Source organism: Microcaecilia unicolor, chromosome 5, assembly GCF_901765095.1.
Source record: "Microcaecilia unicolor chromosome 5, aMicUni1.1, whole genome shotgun sequence".
Classification (NCBI taxonomy): Eukaryota; Metazoa; Chordata; class Amphibia; order Gymnophiona; family Siphonopidae; genus Microcaecilia; species Microcaecilia unicolor.
The window spans coordinates 162,970,397-162,994,524 of NC_044035.1; the positions used below are offsets into that span (position 1 = coordinate 162,970,397).

Here is a 24,128-nt window from a genome sequence, read left to right on the forward strand (position 1 = left end):
TAAACAACCTGTAGGCAACGGTGAATTTCAAGTGGTGAGACTCCTTCAAGAGTCAGAAATTCTGTCAGGGGGAGATTTTCATCCTGTTTTTGGCTTTTCTGCTTTTTCTGTTTGTTTTCTTCTTTTTTTTTTTTTTTAATGGTTATAATGTTTCAGTTTTCATGACTTGAGAACAGCTGTACATATTGTGTCTATTATTTCTCTTTATGAAGGACTACTTTCCAATGTACTATTGTTTAATAATTCTGAAAATAAAAATAAAGATGCCTAATCGCACTGACGATTGCTCACTGCATGCTTCCATTTCACAAGCTATAGCAGAACATCCTCTTCACACAGACACTTTTCACCAACTGAAGTGAAGGAAGAGATTTCAAAGAACAAGTGAACATGTGTAGTGTATCAGTGCTGCTATCCGTAGATGAATTATGGAGGCGGAAGAATTACTTTTCATTCAACCTCCATATAAACAAATCTTTTCCAGAGGTGGGAAAGCAGTAAAACTAGATAGAGGACATGAATTGCGATTACAGGTTGGTAGACTCAGGAGTAATGTCAGGAATTTTTCTTTTCACAGAGGTGGTCGCAATGCCTGGAATGCCCTGCCAATGGAGATGGTGGAGACAAAACTAATGATGGAATTCAAAATGGTGTGGAATAATCACAGAAGATGGTATCAAAACAAAACTTAAATTACCTCATGGCTATTGATGTGTTATGTGGGCAGGAAAGGTGCTTTGGTGGCAACTCCAGCTGTGGGGAACTAAGGCCAGTGCTGAGCAGATTTCTATGGTCTGTTTTACATATATGGAAAGATCAGGATGAAACAGAGTGGGCTTAGATGACAACTCCAGTAGCTGGGAAGGAAGGACATTGCTGGGCAGACTTTTACAGTCTGTGTACTGAAAATGGCACATTCATTGTTGTTTTATTAATGAATTGATATTGATTGTGACTGTTGGGCAAACTGAATGGACCATGCAGGTCTTTAAATGCCATCACCTATCTATGGTGTGCACAGTCTTGAAGTAATCATGTTGTGGTCATAGTTTAGGAAGGCCTGAATAACATGAATGTATTACCTATTTTATCAGGGGCAATTCTATAACAGGGCGCATGCAGTTATGCATCATTGTGCAAGTACATGCCAAGAAAATTGGCACTTACTGCAAGTGCTATTCTGTAACAGGACACGTGGAGGGGCATAATCGAACGGGGGCGCCCATCTATAAGGGTGCCCATCTCTAAGGACAGCCCAGTAAAGAAGTGTACCCGAACGTATTATCGAAACAAGATGGGCGGCCATCTTTCGTCTTGATAATACGGTCAGGGACGGCCAAATCTCAACATTTGGGCCGCCTTTAGAGATCGCCGCTCTTAGAGATGGCCGACATTGGTTTTCACCGATAATGGAAACTAATGGCGGCCATCTCAAAATCGGCCAAATCCAAGCCATTTGGTCGTGGGAGGAGTCAGCATTTGTAGTGCACTGGTCCCCCTCACATGCCAGGACACCAACCGGGCACCCTAGGGGGCACTGCAGTGGACTTCACAACCTGCTCCCAGGTGCATAGCTCCCTCACCTTGTGTGCTGAGCCCACCCCCCCCCCCCAAAAACCCACTCCCCAAAACTGTACAACACTACCGTAGCCCTTAAAAGGTAACGGGGGGCACCTAAATGTGGGTACAGTGGGTTTCGGGTGGGTTTTGGAGGGCTCCCATTTACCACCACAAGTGTAACAGGTAGGGGGGGATGGCCTGGGTCCGCCTGCCTGAAGTGCACTGCAGTACCCACTAAAAACTGCTCCAGGGACCTGCATAGTGCTGTGATGGAGCTGGGTATGACAATTCAGGCTGGCATAGAGGCTGGCAAAAAAATGTTTTTTAATTTTTTTTTTTGGATGGGTGGGGGTTGGTGACCACTGGGAGAGTAAGGGGAGGTCATCCCCTCTGGTGGTCATCTGGTCAGTTCGGGCACCTTTTCAAGCCTTGGTCGTGAACAAAAAGGGACCAAGTAAAGTCGGTCAAATGCTCATCAGGGCCACCCTTCTTTTTTCCATTATCGGCCGAGGACAGCCATCTCTTAACCACGCCCCCGTCCCGCCTTCGGTACACTGCCAACACACCCTCTTGAACTTTGGCCATCCCTGCGACGGAAAGCAGTTGAAGCTGGCCAAAATCGGCTTTCAATTATACCGATTTGGCTGGCCTTAGGAGAAGGCCAGCCATCTCCCGATTTGTGTCAGAAGATGGCCGCCCTTCTTCTTCGAAAATAAGCTGGATAGGTGCCTTAACGTGTAATTGCAAGGGGGAGTGCACATAGGTGAAGCATGAGAGGGGCATGGGTGTGTTTCCAACTTAGACACATAACTTAGAGTACTGTAAGTAGCTTGTCTTGCTTAGATGCACCCATTTATGGCCTGCCATTGACATGGCCGATTTATGCTAGTATTCTGTAATGGCATCTTGGCGCCCAGATGATATTATAGAATTAGCACTCTGCATGTGGCATCGAGGTGCCTTCATTGTGCCATCCAATTATGGCCTGTCAGCATTTACACCTGCTTTGAGTCACATGTGTGAATAACTGCTGATTTGGACTTAGGCTTTGGAGAAATGATTGAGAGCAATTGTGATTACCTCTCTGGCTTTTAAAACCACCTGAAAAAGCTGACCAGTTTTAGCATTTGGCTTCTTAACTGGCTCCGCCTGGATGTCCAGTTCCGTAAGATCCAGCACTTGGTTGCAAAATCTGCTGTAAGTGGTGCTACAAGAGATACTGCTCTTTTCTTGAAAGTTTTCTTTGTAAAATGGATGTTCCTCCTGTATGTGTCACAAACTTCACACGTACTTTCCAGGGGCATAGCCACAGATGGGCCTGGGGCCATCCACCTTTGCCTCAGGCTCACCCAGCAGTGGTGTACCATTTTTGTATTTGGGGTGATCACCAAGTCCTCCATCTGGAGACTCAGCAGCCCGCTAACCGCCTTCAGAAAACCATGGCAGTCAGCGGCAGAACTATGACACTGACACCGGCATTGTTGGCTTGCTCGGTTCTTGTGCATGCTCAATTCATGTTCAAAAACTGAGCATGCATGGAATGCTGGTGTTGGTGACTTGGAGCACCTCCTCTGACTGCCATAGGTTTCTGAAGTGGGGAGGGTCGTTGAGCTACTGAGTCTTCAGCTGGAGAGGCTTGGTGATCGCCCCCACCTAAGATATTCAAGTTTTGGGGCATTACAGGGCAAGTGGGGGAGGGGGGACTGAGGGAGAAAGGGAGGGAGAGAGGCAGGAGGTGGGGGAACAGCAGATGAAATGCGTGCCCACCCGACCTACCCATTGGTCTACCTAAAAATTGCCTTCTGACCAAGCCACTGGTATTTCCCTCAAAAGACTTTGTAGTCAATGAGTCTTTTGTAAAATATTCTGCAAATTATAAATGCCCAGTCTTTTGGACATTCATTTTCCCACCCAGATAACCTATGCAAAACTTGGTTCCTCATGTGTTCAGAAGTGATAGCAGAAACTCCCTATCACCTATCCCGTCTGAAATCTTGCTTGCAAAACCCATGACACCTGAATCACTCGAGACACTGTAACAAAAGAATAAAAGAAGATGCACTTACAGGAGGCCCACGGGGTCCTATGATGGACATGCCAGGTTCTCCTGGAACTCCCTGGAGAGAGACAGAGAGAGAAAGAGAAAGAGAATATTTTAAAGGATAGAATTTAAAAAGGGAGAGCGGAAAGAAAGAAATGAACTGAAAAATAGACAAAGAGAAAAAAATAGAAAAAGGAGGAAAGATTAAAAAAGGATAAGAAGAGAAAAAGACAATGAAAGACAGAAAGTACCAAAAAAAAAGGAAAAATGTGAGGAAGGAAAGCAAGAAAGATTAAAGAAGCATACCAGTAAGGCAACACAGTTTTAGAGAGGTATTTGAATGAGAAACACACCAGAGCAGTGCAGGTGATGCAAGCTAGCTATGATATTGGTTTAGCAGGTTTGATATATCAAGGTGTATACACATAGCCAAAGATACTGATCAGAGATAGGTAATAGTTCCAATCAAAGATTTTTAGACCTTCTAATTTTTGCTTCAGATTTAAAAATCAGAGTCACCTTTAACCAAGTGCAAAAACATGATTTTTTTTTTCTAAATAAGCTGATTTACTCAAATTGGTTTGGATTTATTCAAATAGGTATAAATTCAAAGAGTTCTGTAAAAACCTTGAGGATGTGTGAATATTCACATTCAAATCATGTCATAATAATCTGAAACAAACCATGTGTTTTTTTGGAAGAGGATTTGATTGCATTTGAAATAGTTCACCTATTTCTAACATCAATGCCCAAAGCAAAGTACCAATATAAATAATCAATGTTCAAGATATCTGTATCAATTTCTAGAGGTAGAAACAATAACAGGAGTAGCTGGCACTCACCATTTCGCACCCTAACTTTCATACCCTGAATAATCCCACTTAAACAGTCACCCCACAAATACTACCCCCTCTTTTCAAGCCAATTTCACCCCAAGAACAACAATACTACATAATCTCAAGTTGGTAAAGCAGTTGGATGTAGCATTATTATGAAGTCATATAAAACTTGAAATATTCAGCCCAGTCCAATGCATGGAAAATGACCTGTAGCAACCAACCCAGGCCCTAAGGGGGGGGGGGGGGGCAGCAATAGTCAAGTATCATCCAAGCGTCAACAGCTACTATTGGGGCCAATGTCCCAAGTCAGCAGCATATCTTCTTCCCCACCATAAACAATTAGCCCGGATACCCAGCTGCAACAAAAGTTTCCAACCAGCAACGGTCACAGGATGTGGGGTAGGGAGAGGCAAATTAAAACTCTCAGATGTTACCACCCAGTGAGTATCACGCCAGCTTACATCAGTTTGGCATTCCTCCTCCTATCCCTCCTCCCTGCTCTTAGCACCTTCTCCCCTCAGCCACCAATCACTGTTTTTAAAGGGAGAATTCTTGGACAAGCACCTCAACAGCCAGACTCCTCTCTATACCCAGCCACCTCACACACCCACAAATCTCACCTCTCACCCTACTCTGCCCTGGCTGCTGTGGCATCAAGCCTACATCCCCCTATCCTCAGCAGCTGGGACAGGATGCAACTGTCTCCTTAATTCTTAATTTATGGGAATATGGCAACCCAGTGAGACACATTAGCAATAACAGCATACATCTTGGTGTTTGAAAACTCCAAAAAAGAAAATGTGTCATTCCCATATAAATACATTGGATTGTGGAAAATATAGGAAGGAAGCAATGAAAATAATTGTGATATTTTCAACCAGATAAGGGGAATATTTCTTCTACAAAATTGTAAATTGTGACCTATGTAAGCACATCAGTCAAAAGGGAGACAGCATTACTGCATTAGTTACACTGCATGAAGAATCAAGACAAATCCTAGGTCTTTGAAGTCTTCTTACCTGGCCAACAAAGAACAGCTAACACCTTGAGCTAGCATGTGTCTCATAATCATCTCATAATCGTAGAATGATGTCATAGACTAACTCCCCTCCCCCCCATGACACCTCACCTGTTTCTTAACCCAGCCTGGTCATCCTTCCCTCACTGCCCCAACTGCATGGCTTGACTGCTCAAAATCACATGACTGTGTACCTCCTCCTCTTGCTGTACAATCAGGGCAGGGAGGGGCAAGAGAAATGGAGCAGAGCTGCCAGTGACAGTGCTTGTACAGAATTCTCATAGCAAGTGGGGAATTTTGTGTTTAAATCCCCTTTGTAGAGGTGCTTAAGCGTTAAGCAAATGCCTAGACACAGCCCGGAAGGTGGGAGAAAGGGCACATGTGTTATTTAATTGGTGGGGCTGGAGGGCTGAGCAAACCAGGCATGACTGTCCATCCACACAAGAATCCAGACTACACCATGAGGCAACTCAGAAGTGGAACTTTACTGTACTATATATCAACTGATGAAGAACAGGAAGCAATGAAAAACCATATCAAACACCAACTTATATATACTTGGATATCCATTCCTCCTGCGCACATTCTTACAAATAAAGCTACACAGGGTAGGCTGATGGTATTTAGTTAGTTGGTAATTAAATTTCATTAAGATGTCACACTTAATGTAAGTTGATGTTCACACAATTAAGCAAAATACCTGTTGCTGCTGTAGCCTGGTACAGTTAAATATGTTTCTTCTTTTTCTTAACTTTCCTCCATTGCCACAGATGTAGTGCTCCATAGAAATGCTGTATGGGCTGCCTGGTTGGTAAGGCTAACCATCCTGAGACTCCTTCCCAAAGATACTATACGGGGTGAGAAGGTCCCCAAACCTCCTCACTACAGCAAGCCAGCAACCAGGTTTTGGATCTGTCCCTTCCCCGGTCTCTGAATCCTTGCTCTCTGCAAGTGCCACAAATGTCTTACCGGTTGGGTACAGACCAGGGGTGTAGCTATGGGGGGTCTCGGGGGCCCATGCCCTCCCAATCTTGGCTCAGCCCCCCCCCCCCCCCCCCCCAGTCAGGTGCACAGGTTTTCTGCAAAGGGCCATTTTTAGAAATGGCAAGTTTTGCCCTGAGTCTGCTCTCTCTCTCTACCTCTTCCGCTTCCTTCCCTACCCCCCACAGTCCTGCATCATTGCCTCGCCCTCTCCCTTTCTTCCTCTCCCCCCCAATATTCCCTGCTTCCAGTTGGCGTCGGAGTTCTCTCTCTGCAAGGTCCCCGTGCCTATGCGGGAACAGGAAGTTGCATCAGAATAGGTAGGACCCTGCAGAGAGAAAGCTCCGATGCCAGCTGGAAGCAGGCTGCTCTAATTGCTGCTGCTGCCGGTACTAGAAGGGTAGGGAAGACCGCGAGGAGGGGGGAAGAAAGGGAGAGGGTGAGGGAGCTGATACAGGACACTTGGGGGGGAGCAGAAGGAGGGGAAAGATCGTAGGAGAAGTGCCAGACCATGGAGGGAAGGAAGTCGGGGGGGGGGTCACTCCTGGAAAAGCGGGAGATGGGGGTCAAGGGGGGAGGGCAATACAGAAAAAGAGGGAGATGGGGTTCCTGAGAGGACAGATGCTAAACATGGGGGAGGATAAGGATAGGGACACTAAGGATGCAGAGGGAAGATAGTTGGTGAACATGGAGAGAAAAGAAATGTCAAATGGACAAGAGGCCCTGCAAGGACAGGAAAGAAAAACTGAGAAAAGCCGAAAACAGACACTTGAACCAAAGCAATGGGAAAATAAAATGCTCAGACAAGAAAGGTATAAAAAGTATTTTATTTTGAATGTATTAATTGAAATATGCCAGCTTTGGGAAATGTGCATATCTGATGTCTTGCATTTTGGTTTTTGTTTCTCTGTTTGCTGTATGCAAGGTCTGACTTCTTGAGGGTTCATTCCAGTCTTCTCAGCTCTATATTACTAATATGTGCTCCTTTGTTTCGTATTTGTTGAAGGTCTGTTTGTGTTTTGTGCATTTGACCAAGGTGTGGTATTCTGCTAGCCTGTGGTTTCTGTGTAGAAATCTGTAGCAGTCCTGTTTGTTCTTGTTTCTCACTAGATAGTATGTAGTATAGGAATACAGGAGAGGGAATAAGAAAGAAATGGGAAAAACCAGTAGGTAGATGAGACATGAAAGGAGGAAACTAATGACTAGAAGCTCAGAGAAAGGAAGAATGAGGGTAAAATTAAATGGGTAGATAAAAAACACAGAAAAGAGAAAAGTGAAGGAAAGATTAGAGCCAGACAGATGTACAGAAGACAAAAGGAGAGAGAAGAAATGGAAACGCAAAACTGGAAAAGGATTTAGGAGAATACTGACATAAGGAAAGTGGAAAAGAGACGACAACAAAGAGGGAGAGAAGGGGATATAGTGGACATGGAAGGAGTAAGGTGACAGAATGGAGATGATGAATTGTAATGGGGAGGGAGAAAAGGGACATACTGGAATGGGATGGAAGAATACGCTGACTTGAAGGAGGGAGAAAGAGATGATGCAAGATCAGGTAGGGAGGAAAAAGGGTATTGGAGGATGCTGGACATGGGGTGAGTAGGAAGACAGGGGAGATGCTGGACACGGGGTGAGTAGAAAGATAGGAGATGCTGGAAATGTGCCTCATAGGTTTCCCAGTTTCCTGGGCCATCGCTTTGCATATTGTCCCAGGTCCGCACAGTATCACAGAGGTCTTGCATTCACTGACACCTTTTCACCTCCTCCAAAAGTCAAGAGTCCTATCTGCATGGGAAGTTCTTCCTCCAGGGTGGCAGGAGGAACTGGAATCTGTGGGGCTGTAGGGTCCTGAAACTGGGGTGTCGACTGCGTACAGCGGCATTTGTCTCCACGTTCCTTAGCCCTCTCTTGAAAGCGGATGTCCACCTTGATGCATAGAGAAACCAGGTCATCCAAACTGGTACCCTGCCAGACCCTGCCAAAAGATGGCCACCTGGGTTTTCTAATTTCATTGCAGCTCTAAAACCAGGGTTTGGAATTGAATGGCATACTGACTCACAGTTAGTGTCCCTTGTCATACGAGATTCTGCCATCTCATAGAGATCATTAATGGCCTGTGCCCTGCGACACAGACTGTTCTGTCAGTTTTGATGTGGTTTCCCTCTTCACCAAAGCACCAATGGATGAAGCAGTCCAGGTCATAAACCAGAAGCTACAGACATGTGGACTATCAATGGAATGGACTAATCCAGTGGCATTCTATTTAAAGACAAGATTCTTTCAGTACCGGGAACAGTACCATGCCCAAACAGAAGGCACAGCGATGGGTTCCCTCCCCTCTCCACAGTGGTAGCCAACATATTGATGGAATCTCTCAAACCCAAACTGTGGATCTGCTATGAAGAAGACACTTTTGTTATTTGGCCCCATGGATGGAAAAACATCTGTAATTTTCTATTCATACTCTAAAGAAAACCACAGCGTGATAGCTGAAACATTGGCTCCATTTACTCAGACGCGGCAAAACCCGGACAGCTGCAACAATCACTGAGGTATTTATTGAAACACTGTTTTCTGTAAACATCTGATTGGAATGGGCGATATCGTTGGTAACTGGGGATAGTGGATGGAGGATGTTGTTTAGAACTTAGATTATTAACTTAGTTATTCAAAACTGATAACTGCCTTACTGTTTTTTAATGCCAGCCATGGCATTTAAAAACTATGGGCCTGATTTTCGGACTATGAGAGTTAGCTGAGCTAACTCCCATGGTTGGTGGTCAGCCTGGATATTCAATTCTGGGCCATTTCTGGTGAGCAGCAATGAATACTGTCACAGCCCTGCCATGACTCCTGCCCCAACACATCTTTTCCCTGGGGATCCCGCAGTGTTTCCTGGAGTGGCGGCATTCTGCCTCCTTCTACAGCTGTGTGCTGGTCCTCCTAGAGTGCACGCACACACTGGAAGCACTCTTTTGTAGATCCAGTGGCGGGAGTCATCGGGGAATGCCTTGCTCAGCTCCAGTCCTGCCTTGTCTCTGAGTTCCTGCCAAGCTCCAGTCCTGCCTTGTTTCTCAGTTCTTGCCAACCTCCTGCTCTGCCTTGACTCAGAGTCCCTGCCAAGCTCCTGTCCTCCCTTGTCTCTGTGTCCCTACCTTGCCTGTGTTTCCTGGTCCTAGCCTTGACTGAGCCTATGCGGTCCCATTTGGATCCGGTTCTTGCCCTGCCCTGCCTTGCCTTGTCTGCCCTGTTTGGCCTTGCCTTGCCTTGTCCTGCCTTGTCAGGTCTAGCCTTGTCTGCCTTGTCACGCCTAGCCTTGTCTTCAATCAAGCCTTGTCCTGCTTTGCACCTAGTACTCCTTGGTTCCAGCCTTGCATCAGTTCCTGCCTTGTTTCAGTTCCCAACTGGTTCTTGTACTGATTCAGTTCTCATCTTGTATCACTTTGCCTTGATGCCTGTCTTGTGCCAGCCCGAGGACGTCTACCACAGCTGAAATTTAGCTATGGCCCATGGGCTCACTACCCTGTGTCCTTGACAGACTGTGAAGGCCATGAGCCTGACGAGTTGCTTGGCGTTGGTGTTCCTGCCTTTGTCTTCAATCCAGTCCTGTCTCAGCATCTTGTCTCCAGTTCAGTTGGCCCTAGCCCTTGTATAGTTCTGCCCAGGACCAAGAAGTTCACATGGACCAGTTCCAGCAAGCAGAAGAATGTCCTCATTGGGAGGACAAGGATGCCTTAGATCTCCTGCTGGGAGGAAGGCCTCTTGGGAAAGCTTGCTCACCTTCATCCATGGCTGATTATATGGTCAAGGTCTCTGTGAACAGATGTGTTCAACCTTGTGTTTCCTGTACCGTGCCAGAAGAACCATACCATAGGGACGTGGTCTAGGACACCTTTGATTCCAGTTGGACCTGCAGTTTCAAGGACTCATCTGGGAAGTCTGTTGCCCTGCTCCTGTGAAGCTTTGTCAGTTTCCTGTGTCACTCTTCCCCGGACCGAGGGGAGGAAGCCTTTGAAGAAGGGGTACTGCCATGGCCCTACAGTAACTCCAACTCCAATGCACTTTTTTCTCACTGGTCCCACTGTATTTCCCGGAGTGGCGGCATTCTGCCTCCTTCTGCAGCTGTGTGCTAGTCCTCCTAGGGTGCGCACGCCAAAAGCGCTCTTTTGTGGATCCAGCAGCAGGAGTTGGCAGGGAACTCCTTCCGGCAATGTCTACAGCGGAGCCCTATTTTAGGGTGTTCAGGACTCTGCTCAGACACCTTCGCAAGACTGTAGAAGTCTGCCCTGCACTGGCCTTGTTCTAAAATTTCCGAAGTTATTGTCAAAGCCCCAGAAAAGCTCCACTCCAGCCCATCCAAATCTATTCAGCCTCAATCAGGGTACAGATCATAGACGTCTGCCCAGCACTGGCTTTCCTACCTAATCTCCGCTAAGCTTCTTTGGATCCATTCCTTCTAAACAGGATTCTTTTGTGATTGTTCCATGCATTTTTGAATTCTGTTACTGTTTGTATCTCTATCACCTCCCATGGGAGGGCATTCCAGGTATCAACCACCCTCTTTGTTTACCAGCCACCAGCAAATGTATAACATCTTTCAAAAACTGACCAAATATTATATTAAAATTTTTTTTTATGTATTTCCAATTTATACTGTCACAAAACACGACATATGAAACAGAACAATAAAAAAAGAAACAGTAATATTATCCAAAGCATAAAGAAATCTCAATGATTTTCCATGAGACCACATAATTTGAGGAAGATCCAAGAAAGAAGTTGAAGCAAACAGAGAAAATTAAACAATCTGGTGAAAAAGAGGGTGACATGGAGATTTCTATAGACTGCTCCAGCGCAGAAACCCCAGCTGAACTCCAGACCCTACAGATGTTTTCAAAGTCCCATAAGAAAGAACCCTTAAAAACAAACATTTTTATACTTAACAGCACATTTATAAGGAAATCTTAAGTGGAAAACAGTTCCCAGAGAGTGGAATTCCTGTCACAACTGCAGAAATGTACGTCTTCTATCCTGGGTAGCTCTAGAAAGATCTTCTGATTCAACCATCCTTCCATAAAGCTTCTACAGAATCATTTTCTATCTGCTCCTGTTCCTGCTATTACCTTACCACTCCTCTCCTAATCCCAATTGTCAAAAAGAAAACTTTAGTCAATACAGGGGTGGCCTTTAGTTGTATTTTACAAATCTCCAGAAAATAGAGTTTAAAAAATGAAATAGGGGTCATGGATGCTCTCTTAAGCAAATTTCAAAAACCTCAGATTCAGACATTTGGCCTGATTCTCCACATTCTCAGTCTTATGAAGGATAATATCACGAGCCAGACCACATGTTACCCCTGGAAAGCATGAAAAGCTTTTTTTTTTTTTGTGCCTCCATTAACTCTTTAGACTTTACTTGAAGAAGGTTCTAATGCTGTTGGACTTGCCTTACAAACTGGCACTAACCAGGTGAGTGCTGCTGACCATCCAGGTTAGCCCCAGTGACTAAGTTAACTGGACAGAAGCCTCTCCTGCAAGGTATGCCCATTTTCAATATTCCTACCATATTCCAAAAACAACTTGTTCAAGGTCAGTATATAATTTCTCTTTGATTTCATTGTTAGCATCAAATGTTGTGGGTATACACCAAGGACTGTGAGATATTGGCTTCCCATCAGCATACAATGGAACCTCACGAGGCATTTACTGATTCCAAAAGGGAAACTGTTGAGTTGGTATGTGAGTTTTTTTTTTTCTTGAAGGCAAAGTAAACTCCATGAAGCCACATGTTAATTTATTTACCCTTTCAGAAGAAAGTATCATAGTTGCCTTGTCACTTGAACTGTCCCTCTCTTGTATAATGGGTTTTGCTTAGAGGTCTGAGTCAATCTTACAATGTAAGTTCTTAAGCCATGACTGTAGTATAAATGTTCACTATTTGGGATTTTCATAAGAGTCCTTATGTATCAAGTTCTGAAAATAACTGTGCCATTTTGTTGATTTTGACCATGCTAGAAATAGATGTGGCTATCAAGTCAGAAAAAGGTAAGACAGACTGTGCTTGGGGCACCTTTTTTAGTCCCCTCTCTATCAGGCAGATGTTGAAAACTGGAAAAATACCACTGGATCAGCATGGTGAAGGAACTCCCTAATGCTCACCGCTAATAAGATGCAAATTAAACCCAGAGAGGAGGAGGAGGAAGAGGTGCCAACCAGGGACATGCCTTGTTTGTGGGTAGCAGGTATGGTAATGCAATTTGTCACCTTGTAATCTCTCTAACTTATGTCACACAACTCTTTTTAGAAGATTGATTGAGCACTTGCTGATCGCAGGTTTAAAAATGCTTCTCCTAACGTATGTTCTGATCTTACCTCCGCTTGGGAAAATGAACTGCATGTCTCACTGTCCAGTAAGGAGTGGGATCTTTTTTGGACAAAAACTATGCGTTCTTCCCTTTCAGCTGCCCTTCTACAGTCTACCTATTATATTGTTCATAAATCCTACTGGACGCCTGTAAAACTTGCCACAGTACACCCAAGTGTTTCAAATCTATGTTGGTCATGTCAGTCTGTGGTGGGTTCCCTAGAACATTTGCTTTTCTCTTGTAATCTTCAGTCGTACTGGAGGTTGGTTTGGGGCACCACCCAGAAAATATTTACAATCCAAGATGCTCTATCTTTTAAAATACTAATCCTCAAGGCTTCGACTCCTGACTTGTCACTTCCTCCTAAATATGCCAAACTGTTTAACTTAATGATTTCTCTTGCTCTTCATCTGATCGCATTACATTTGAAGAATAATCAGCTTGTTTCATATCACGAATGGTGGAATCTGCTGTGTTCTTATAAGCGATTTGAGGAACTGGCTGCCATAAGATTTGGTTACATCTCCTCTTTCCATAGAGCATGGTCGCTGCTAGACAACTATGTGACTTGTGAAGGGAATTAGTTCTCTAAAGTATGTTGTGCATACTGTCCTGTTTTATTTTTATCAGCTCACTGACCTGTATGTTGTTTTTTTTCTTCATTGTTCCATATTATATGCTGTTATATGTTTTTATAAATATCATGTTGCTTTAAAATCAATAACTAAAGTTAAAAAAAAGGCTTCTCCTGTTTATTACTATGCATTTTAAAAGTAACAGTCCATTTTATTCTCTTCTACCTGTGCACTCTCCAGGATAAAATCGTTTTACAAATGGGCATACATATTTTGTCTGCAGTTCTGTTTTGTGTGATTCCCTCCGGTGGTCATTTGGTGAGTTGGGGCTCCTTTTTGAAGCTTGGTCGTGAAAAAAAAAGGACCCAAGTACAGCCGGCGAAATGCTCTACAAGCCTGTATTTTTTTTTTCATTATTGGGCTAAGCCGCCCATCTCGTGAGCATGCTCCCATCCCACCTTCACTACCCTACCGACACACCCCCTTGATGTTTCGCCAGCTCCGCGACGGAAAGTAGTTGAACCCGGCCAAAATCGGCTTTCGATTATACCGATTTGGCTGGGTTCAGGAGATCGCCGGGCATCTCCTGATTTGTGTCGGAAGATGGCCGGCGATCACTTTCGAAAATGAGCTGGATAGTCAGTTAGTTTGGCTAGGACAAGCTGCTGTCTTTTCTTTTTCGGTGTGCTTTGTGTACAGTTTTTGGGTAGTGGTAACTATCTTAACTTTCTCTATTTCACTTATTTTTCAACACACTTATATGACCATTGCATTATCCACTATAGATGCTGGTATGTCAATTTCTATGTAGCCATACTTTTATTTTATTTTCTGGGGTTTTTTCTTTCATTCTTATTTTTAATTCCTTTGTTTCTTTCCACGGGGCTTTCTAGTACATATTCTTGCCCTCGTCTGTGTTTCTTTTTAATTTGTTTGATTTACAAGGATTTCTGTTTCACTTCACATGGTCTTCTGGTACACTTTACACATCATTGTCGTGGTCACTATATAATTATATATTCCTTATTGGTATGTGGGTCTTTGGATGTAATTAGCTATATTATTAAACCTGCATAACTTATTATATGTATTCTTCTTTTTTTAAGGTTTCTTTATATGCAATTGAGATTATTCTATTTATTTATTTATTTATAGCATTTCTATCCCACATTTTCCAATTAGTGTTGTTTCAATGTGGCTTACATAGAACTAAGAAATACAATAAGATAGGGGATCTGAACTACATAGAGTCGAAGTGGCTTGAAGAGGGAGAGGGGGAGAAGTGAAGCAGGAGGAACTTTGAAGGGAAGGGTGGCAGGGTGTGGAGGTGGATCTATTAGCGCAGTGTTTCCCAAGTCCTGTCGTGGAGTACCCTTTGCCAGTCAGGTTTTCAGGATATCCACAATGAAAATGCATGAAAGAGATTTAAATATAACTGGACCGGTGGTAGCTCTGGGTCGGGGCCCTAAGATAAAAGCCAGTTGTTCTGAAATGACCTTTAGGAGCTAACATTTAACAGGCTTGTAAAATTTTCTGCTCAGACTGCAGCCAGATCCACAGATCAATAAACAGGAATTACTTGTAGCTCAGGAGCTGGATTTTTTGTTTGTTTCTTTTTGTTAGGTTAAGGAGGGTTAAAAGCAGTGATCTGTACACGGTAGGATGCACATCCAGATAAAATAAAAGCAGCTGTGTAAGACTGTGCAAGAAGACTGCTAGAAGTCCTGAGTCCAAGTTCCTGACTGTAATCATAAGTACATAAGTGTTGCCATACTGGGGACAGACCGAAGGTCCATCAAGCCCAGTATCCTGTTTCCAACAGTGGCCAATCCAGGTCACAAGTACCTGGCTGTACCTTTTCTAATTCCACTAGATCTTTTTTGAGATGCGGTGACCAGAATTGCACACAGTATTTAAGGTGCGGTCGCACCGTGGAGCGATACAAAGGTATTATAACATCCTCGTTTTTATTTTCCATTCCTTTCCTAATAATATCTAACATTCTATTTGCTTTCTTTGCTGACGCAACACACTGAGCAGACAGTTTCAAAGTTTCGTCAACGATGACTCCTAGGTTCTTTTCCTGATTGGTGACTCCTAATGTGGAACCTTGCATCACATAGCTATAGTTCGCGTTCCTCTTTCCCATATTCATCTCTGGAACTATTTCTTATAGGGGATGGCAGCCTGTAAATCTATAAATATAAATATTAGGAATCTAAACATTAACATGTGTAATGTTTACAAGATGGCTAAATAGGACGAAGATTTGGGAACCTTTCAGCTATTTTCCTCTATAAATGTGATAAATTTTGCTGTTTGGTGAGTTCTTTGTAAAATGTTTTTGGAAAATTGATGAATGCAGTATTGTATGTTGATGTTAATACTTTGTGCACAGGTTGACAGCTCCAGAGGACACCCTGGAGGCAAAACACAAATTTGTGTCGAGCTGGAAAATATCTCGAACGGAAGATATTGGAGATATCTAAAAGATTGAGAGTATTGTTCGGATTGAAGGTGCTGCCTAGTGCCTATAAGTCATAATATTCGGATCAATGATGTAAGAGGGATAGGTACATTGAATATAATCGGAAGTACATTGTCCTAGCCAGCTGAAGAACTGGTTGGTCGTAGTTAAAACATCATTTGAACCTAGATTTGACTATGGACTAAAATTGAAAAGACTTTTTCATTTTAACTATTTTCTAATGAGGGGAAGTTCAGTGCACTTTTTATTTGTTCAAATTTAATAAAGTTGTGATTAATATTTGAATCGATTTTGTATTAAATTGAATTGTATAGAACTTCTAATGTATTTTGAACCTGTAAATCTATGTCAACTGACCTTATAGCACTACTTCTCAACCCAGTCCTCGCGGCACACCCAGCCAGTCAGATTTTCAAGTACGCCATTAATGAATATCCATGAGATAGATTTGCATGCACTACCTCCTTGATATGCAACTATATCTCATGCATTTTCATTGTGGACATCCTGAAAACCCAGCTGGCTGACTATACCCCGAAGACTGGGTTGAGAATCACTGCATTATTGAATAAACCTCAAGAAAACAGCAAGTGATTCAGTTCATTTGTTGATTGATTCTACAACCCATGATCATTACATATGGCCCAAATAGCCTACAGGTCAGACATGATCTGCATAGTAATATATAAGTAAATAAAGACCCTTGATTCTACAACAGACCCTCAAGCCATGCATCAGGGTATTAACTGCCAGGACACACTCTCGCCTTCAGGTGTTTAATGCATTACTGTCCCACAAGTGACCGAAGATATCAAAGAAACTCAAGTGACCGATAAAGGAAATGATTCATGGGAACCACTAAAATGAATCTTGCCCCTGGGTTCACCATCTAGTCAGAAGCAGGAGCTCTTTTGGGAGCCCAGGACCAATAAAACAACAACCAAGTTTGTGGGATACTTTACTAGCAGCAGGGAAAGTAATTCTTCAGGGTACTTAGGCTTACGGAAATCTACTGGCACTGGCACCTCTCAGTAAAACAACAAAGGATTCCATATAATCATTCCAGATGGGTTTGTTCCAAAATTAAACAGTTTACTGAAATACCTGAGGAAGACGAATTATTTAAAAACAGTACAATTAGGTCTGGTGTAATTCAGACTGAAAATAAAAAGTCAAAACAGTCCAAAAATCTGGTCAATGCAATTTGTAGGGGTTTCTTCTCAGCTGCTCCCTACCAAAGGCAACCTTTGCAGCTGGACCTACCCTACACTTTGCCCTGTATTGGTACCTAACTGTAGTGTATTTACATTTATCATCATGTAAAATGCACTTGTGAAAAAAAATATGCAAGTTTGTTCATTCCCAGGTAGTAAATTCTGTGATATAATTCAATGCATAGCACATCCTTATATAATGTTCTTTGCAAAAAAAAGCAAACACTCAATCAATCCGATAACATTTCATGAGATGTAGTTATGTTTTCCAGCTAAGTTGCAAAGTATCTGGTGGAAGTTCCCTATCAAGCTCATTTGCATTCATATCAAACTTTCACCAAAAATGAACAGCTAACCCATGGGAATTCCTGCATATTAGTTCACTAGCCTATTACTGTGAGTTTTTGCTGGATTCAATAGGACATGCCTAGTCAGTCAAGTTTCAGGATATCCACAATGAATATGCATGAGATAGATTTGAACTGAATGGAGGTACTGCATGTCAAATTTATATTATACATCAGTGGTTCCCAAACTTTCTCGGTTCAAGGCACCTTTAGCGTGTCAGTCATTTTTTCATGGAAGCCCTAAGTCAAAAGAAATATCTAACAGTCGCCCCCAGCCGCCGGCAGCTTATTGCTACTACATCAGAGGCAAGCAATATGCATAGTACCTCCAAAATTTTGATATTATTAAAAATGAATGCAATTTGATAACGTTCATAAATATAATTTAGACTTAAAATCATATATATTAGGGCCTCTAATATATGTGGTTAAATGAGTAGTAAGCAAGGGGCCAATAACAAGGCTGAGCCCCAAAGCCTGCTCATTTGAGGGACAGATGGGGGCTTTCAAGAGAATGGGGAAGGAGGAGGAGGAGGGTGAAGGGTAGTAAGCATGGAGAAAACAGGAGGAGATTTTGTGGGAAATTGAGGGAGAGGTTGGGTGTGGGAAGTTGTGATAGAAGGTCTGTGAGTGGCCTTGGCAACTTTGCAATGTGAGAAAAATACCTGGGCTTGCTGGACAGTCATTTTCATGGCATCTACCTCTCTCTCTGAACCCCATCCCACTCTGGGGTGTCACCGGCCACAGTAGCAATTCATATTCACTGCCTGTGTCAGCCCCGCAGGCTTCCCTCTGCTGCGTCCCACCATTGAGAAAACAAGAAATGATGTCAGGGTGAGACGCGGCAGAGGGAAATCTGCGGGGCCGGCGCATGCAATGATTATGAATCACTGCTGCATTGTTTCTCAGCTGCAGCTTTTGTGAACTGTTTGTCAGGAGGCGGCGGCGGCGGCAAGAAGCAAGGATTAGCTGCTGTTGCAGTCTTGTGCCTTCTCCCAAGCTACAGGCCAGCTGCATGGTGGCAGTGTGCATGCCCTTATCTCCCATCTCCTTGCATGGCACACCAGGGTGCCTCGGCACACAGTTTGGGAAATGCTGTTATACATATTCATTGCAGTTAGACTGGCAAGATATGTCCCAAGCAGTGTTCCCTCTAAGGAGCGACCTGCTGCATGCAAAATGTTTTTTGAATGAGCGCTGAAAATAGCCCGACAGCCAAAAAAGAGCCCCTGAGTTATCTTTATGGTCCATCTGTCAAAAGTCAAAAGCTGTTCCAGTTGGATAGGCAGTGCCTTAAAAGGTGGAGGACAAAAGAGTTTTTTTTACTTATCCGACAGCGTTTTAATTTGACAGCTTTCCATATGTAGATATAAATATCATGAAATAAAAACTGAATATCACTAAAAGAGCTTCAAACAGTAATACATGGCCAAATTTCAGTGAGGATATCCTGTTTACAGATGGGTTCATCTTAACTGTTGTTGTAATCTGCCTTGGGATTCCTGGTGTTATAAAGATTGAAAGTAAAATTACACTCTCCTTTCAACTGGGGCACATGGAATCACATCTTCATCTCAACTCTTCTGTACAAATGGATTATTCTGTTTTTGAGCATGTTTCAGGGACAAGTGGGTTTCATAAGTCAGAACCCCTGCTCTAGAATCTGAGACTTCTTTAGATTTTGAAGCCATCAGGGATGTGCAAATGAACATTTATTTTTCAGTTAATTTTCAGAGCAGCCACTTATTCAGTTTGTTTTTGACCCTGAGTCATTCCTTTCATTCATTTCTGTTAAAGGCAGTTGGAAAAGCAATTTTGTACTCAGTGGGGGTTTTCCATCCATTTTCTATGAAATTTGCTTAAAACTTGCTGGCAGTTATTAAGGGCCCCTTTTACCAAGTGGCAGTAAAAGGGGCCCAGCGGTGACATTGATTACTGCTGGGCATACCCCTAGAACTAGAAAATGCTGTACTTCTTACACTCTTTTAGCACTATTCCTGATCTCCACTCATTAAGGACAATTTCTGGGCCACATTATAATAACTATGAACACCAAATATAAAACTTGGAGCAAGAAAAAATATATATCATTAAAAAATAAAATCTTGTAAATTATAGAGCTCCACTAAACGTCGGTGTCACCAATTTTGTACTAGGCTGTGCATTTGGTCATGCTATTCCCTAAACATCTTACAAAGTATTACAGGAAAACTGGACAGGAATTAGAGAATTAAAAGACTTATTCTTACTCACCAGCACAGCATCAGGTATCAGTTGCAAGTTGTAACAAACTTACAAAATCTAACATCAGAACCTCTGGTAATTATAAGTAATCAGACTAATTATATAAATAAGAGAAAAAGGAGGAAGGAAAGTTTATGCCTCATACAAAGGTCACAGAACAGAGAGAAAGAAGAGAAAGAAAGAAAGAAAGAAAGAAAGAAAGAAAGAAAGAAAGAAAGAAAGAAAGAAAGAAAGAAAGAAAGAAAGAAAGAAAGAAAGAAAGAAAGAAAGAAAGAAAGAAAGAAAGAAAGAAAGAAAGAAAGATTCTTAGCTACAGAGAATTAGTTTCTATGAAGGGGGAAGAGCATCCCCTTTGGGAAAAAATAGGCCATGGGAGGGAACTGAAACTCTCTTTCCAAGCATGGCTAGTTTTTTCATAGTTTCTTTGTCTGCAGCGTGGTTTTATAGGCTGTGGTGAGCATCCACCTCTCCTCTACCCTGGACCAATCATAGGTGCTGCATATGTGCTGGAGACTTGTAATTGGGTCTTTCATATGTGCTGGAGGCTTGCAATTGTTGTCCTTGACACATCTCAGTAAATTACATTTGTAACTAGTTATACGAAGTAGCTGAGTTGCCCTAGCAACGGTAGGCACCATCAGAGTTTGTGACCAGTCAGAAATTCCTTCATGTGGCTGATACTAAAGAAAGATGGGGGATGGGAAATAGTGCAGCATACCTGAAGTAGAACATTATAGCTAAAACTTATAGACAATACAAAAGTATTTTCTAGTGCCCAGTTGCCACACACCAGAAGCTGGAATTAAAACCAGGCTCCTAAGCGAGCCCAGCGGTAGGCCTGATTTGGCATACGGCAAGGTGGCGGTACCTTTGAAAAAGGGCCCCTGAGACTGGCATGTAGATCTCAAGGCACCAAAAGAATGGGCAAAGGGCACTAACTATGGTATGAAGACTCCATTGGCAAAGAGATAAAGGTACACTAAATCCTCTGTTAGGGGTCAAAGAAACACCAGGAGGGCTAGGTTACAGCCAATGTTTTGTAGAGAAATTAGCTCATTTGAGGGGTATGTAAGGGCAGTGGTGTGCTGGAGCCGGCTCGCACCGGCTCGCAAGAGCCGGTTGTTAAATTTTCTTCCGGCTTGCGAGCCGGTTGTTGAAAATAGCGAGTCGGCTCTGGCTCTCCTCCCTCCATCCTCCCTCCCTCCGGATCCGCCTCACCGCCTGCTTGTTTCGTGAATTCTTCGGGGCAGGCAGTCTTGCCTGCCCGCTTCCAGCGCTGATTGTCCTCCCTTGCCGATTCACCCTTTAAAAATGGTCACCGAGACTTACAGAGGCGGCCTCGCGAGACTTCAGCTGAAGTCTCGGCGACCATTTTGAAGCGCGAGTTGGCAAGCAAGGGAGGACAGTCGGCGCTGGAAGCGGGCAGGCAAGACTGCCTGCCCCGAGGAATTCAATAAACAAGTGGGCGGTGAGGGACCGGATCGGGAGGGAGGGTGGGAGGGAGGAGAAGAATTCACGAAACAACTTGGGAGGGGGTGGCAGGGGGGAAAAGGGAGTCGCTGCTGGGCATGGGTGGATGGAGGGGGTCCCTGGGTATGGGTGCATGCAGGGCAGGGGAGAGGAGGGTACACTGCTGGACATGGGTGCATGCAGGGCAGGGGAAAGGAGGATCACTGTTGGACATGGGTGCATGCAGGGCAGAGGAGGGTCGCTGGGTATGGGTGCATGCAGGGCAGGGGAGTGGAGGGTCACTGCTGGACATGGGTGCATGCAGGGGAGAGAAGGGTCACTGCTGGACATCTGGGTGCATGCAGGGCAGGGGAAAGGAGGGTCACTGCTGGACATGGGTGCATGCAGGGGAGAGGAGGGTCACTGCTGGACATGGGTGCATGCAGGGGAGAGAAGGGTCATTGCTGGACATCTGGGTGCATGCAGGGCAGGGCAGAGGAGGGTCGCTGGGTATGGGTGCATGCAGGGCAGGGGAGAGGAGGGGAGAGAGAAGAAATGCTGGACATGGATGGAGGGGAGAGAAGAGTGAGGAAGGAGATGAGATGAGGGAAAAGGAAGAGAGGAGAAAAACTGCACATGGATGAAGAAAATAGGCAGAAGCTGAGGACCAGAAATGAAGAAGAAAGGAGGAAAGAAATAAATGGAAAGGAAGCCCTGGAAATGGAATTAAGAGGACAGATAGCAGCAGAATCGGATACTGGGCCAGCATGATCAGAAAAACAGTCACCAGACAACAACATTTTATTTTCATTATAGTGTTTGGAATATGTTCACTTTGAGAATCAGGTGCTCAACATTAAAAGTTTATATTTATTTACTTATTTATGGCATTTTATCCCACATTAAACGTGAATTAGATTGGAACCTGGGATCATTTAAATTTTTTTCCTGGAGAGAGTAATGCATTGCCCCCCCCCCCCCCCACCCGGCTATAGCCAGCTCTGCAATTTTGGGGGGGGGCGCCGAGGTGGACGGGGGGGGCGCCGAGGTGGACTGGGGAGAGAGCCTGTTGTTAAAAATTTACCAGCACACCACTGCGTAAGGGTATATTCAACTGCCTCCACAGACAGGTTTACCTAGCAGAATCTGATGGCAAGAACCTATTTCCTGTTGCACAGACAATAAAAGCACAGGAAAGGACTTAGGGCTCCTACTTTGAAAGAAAGATTGGAATACAGTCTAAAGTTTCATTTGTACTGTTCCCCTGTCACAAAGAAGCTACCATTGACCAGTCACGAATGCAATTCTATTGTCCCAGGAGCTGTAACACCTGAAAGAGATGGATTTGCGTTTTATTGCAGCTTTGGAGATCCCAGTCAGCAACCTGTCCTGAAACCAGCTGTAATGGTTGTTTATGAAATGATGGTGCATACCCCTTTTGGAAAGACTGACCAGTAGTTATCCTCTACTGATGGCCTTCTGACAGTAAAGGCATTCTGCAAAACGCCGATTCCCAAGAGCACTAAAATGGCTCCACATTTCTGATTTGTTTTTATGGGATCTCCTCTCTACATCTATGGGGGCTACTGCTGGAACTGAAACTGAGGCTATACCAGTGTGAACAGGCAGGAGCATCCCTCACACTCCCCACCAGCTGCTCTTGGCCCTGACAGTATGACTTCTTACCTCCTATGGCTGCTCACCACCTTTCATGCTCTCAACTAGATTATCCAAATCTTCCTCAGCTAGTAAACTTTCGGTCTCTTATGATTATGGAAATCCCTCACATGATGATTTATCAGATTTAGAATCTTCCCAAAGCTGTTCCGTACGCTTATCAGAAGGGAATGGGGTGGCCTACTACTTCACTCTGCTCACTCTCCTCCCTTTCTACATTGTCTCTGCCTTCTTTGGTCCTGCACAAAGATGGGAGCAGCCAACTGGCCTTTCAAATTTCACTAAAATCTGTATCTGTAGCTGCAGATTCTCAGATCTTAAAAACAGCTCTTTATTTATTATTAGGATTTATTTTGGCTGGTAGACTACACGGGTTCTGTGATCCAAGTTTCTGATCATCACCACTAATGTTGCTGCTGTCCCTGATTCTCTCTGGAGATCAGTTACCTTTTTTTCTCTGATTCTTCCACCACTCTCATTCCTACTGCTAGCAAACACTGAAATAGTAAGCAGGGCAAACATTTTTGGTTTGTTTTCAGTTTATTTGCATTTTTCCTGAGTTTTGGACTTTATACATTTGTTTTAATAAAAAATTTAATCTTTAGGTTAATGTATGTTGTAGTCTGTAGTTAACATGTGCTAAATTGATTTAACGTGTATTACATTTTTCAAGGTATACTAGTGAACTGAGTGTGAACTAATGAATGTAAAACAATAGAGAGAAATATATATATATATATATATATATATATATATATATATATATATATATATATATATATATATATATATTGTGTATGTACAGGAATTTTACAGCTCACGCCCATTTTGGTACATGTAAAGGTATGCAAACTATAATATACCAACTTAGGGCTACATTTCAATTAAAATTTTAAAATGCACTATTAAAGGTACATTATTTATGTATTTTTCCCACTGCAGTTTCTTCTAATGATTCTGGGCAAATCACTTAAGACTCCACTGCCCAGAGTCACAAGAAGCCACAGTGGGGGAAAAAATAATGTACCTTTAAACGCACAATTAAACACAATTAAACATTTTAATTGAAATGCAGCCCTAAAAAAATTAAAGAATAAAAAGCAATGAAAAGATGAGAAATACAAAATACACATTGAAAAATTACAAATTAAATAATCTAAAACAGCATGCAGAGTAGCTATAAACAGCCTTTGGGCTCCTTTTACAAACTTCCGGAAATCACTAAAAACTAACCTGTTCAAAAAGGCATACCCTACTGACCCAACCTAAATGCCTGAACCCTGCAACACAAGCGAAACCAAAGAGTGTAATGGGCATAAAACAACTCCTCC

The 24,128-nt window shown here is 43.3% G+C and overlaps 1 protein-coding gene across 3 annotated transcripts in view; it reads right to left on the reverse strand.

Annotated features, from left to right (window-relative positions):
- COL13A1 (collagen type XIII alpha 1 chain) overlaps positions 1-24,128 on the reverse strand; it is a 1,024,165-nt gene that overhangs the window by 727,485 nt on the left and 272,552 nt on the right. For all 3 annotated transcript variants that reach the window (XM_030203528.1, XM_030203531.1, XM_030203529.1), the window contains exon 8: positions 3,627-3,677. In XM_030203528.1, the coding sequence (XP_030059388.1) occupies positions 3,627-3,677 (51 nt within the window). The remainder of the gene's footprint in view (positions 1-3,626; positions 3,678-24,128) is intronic.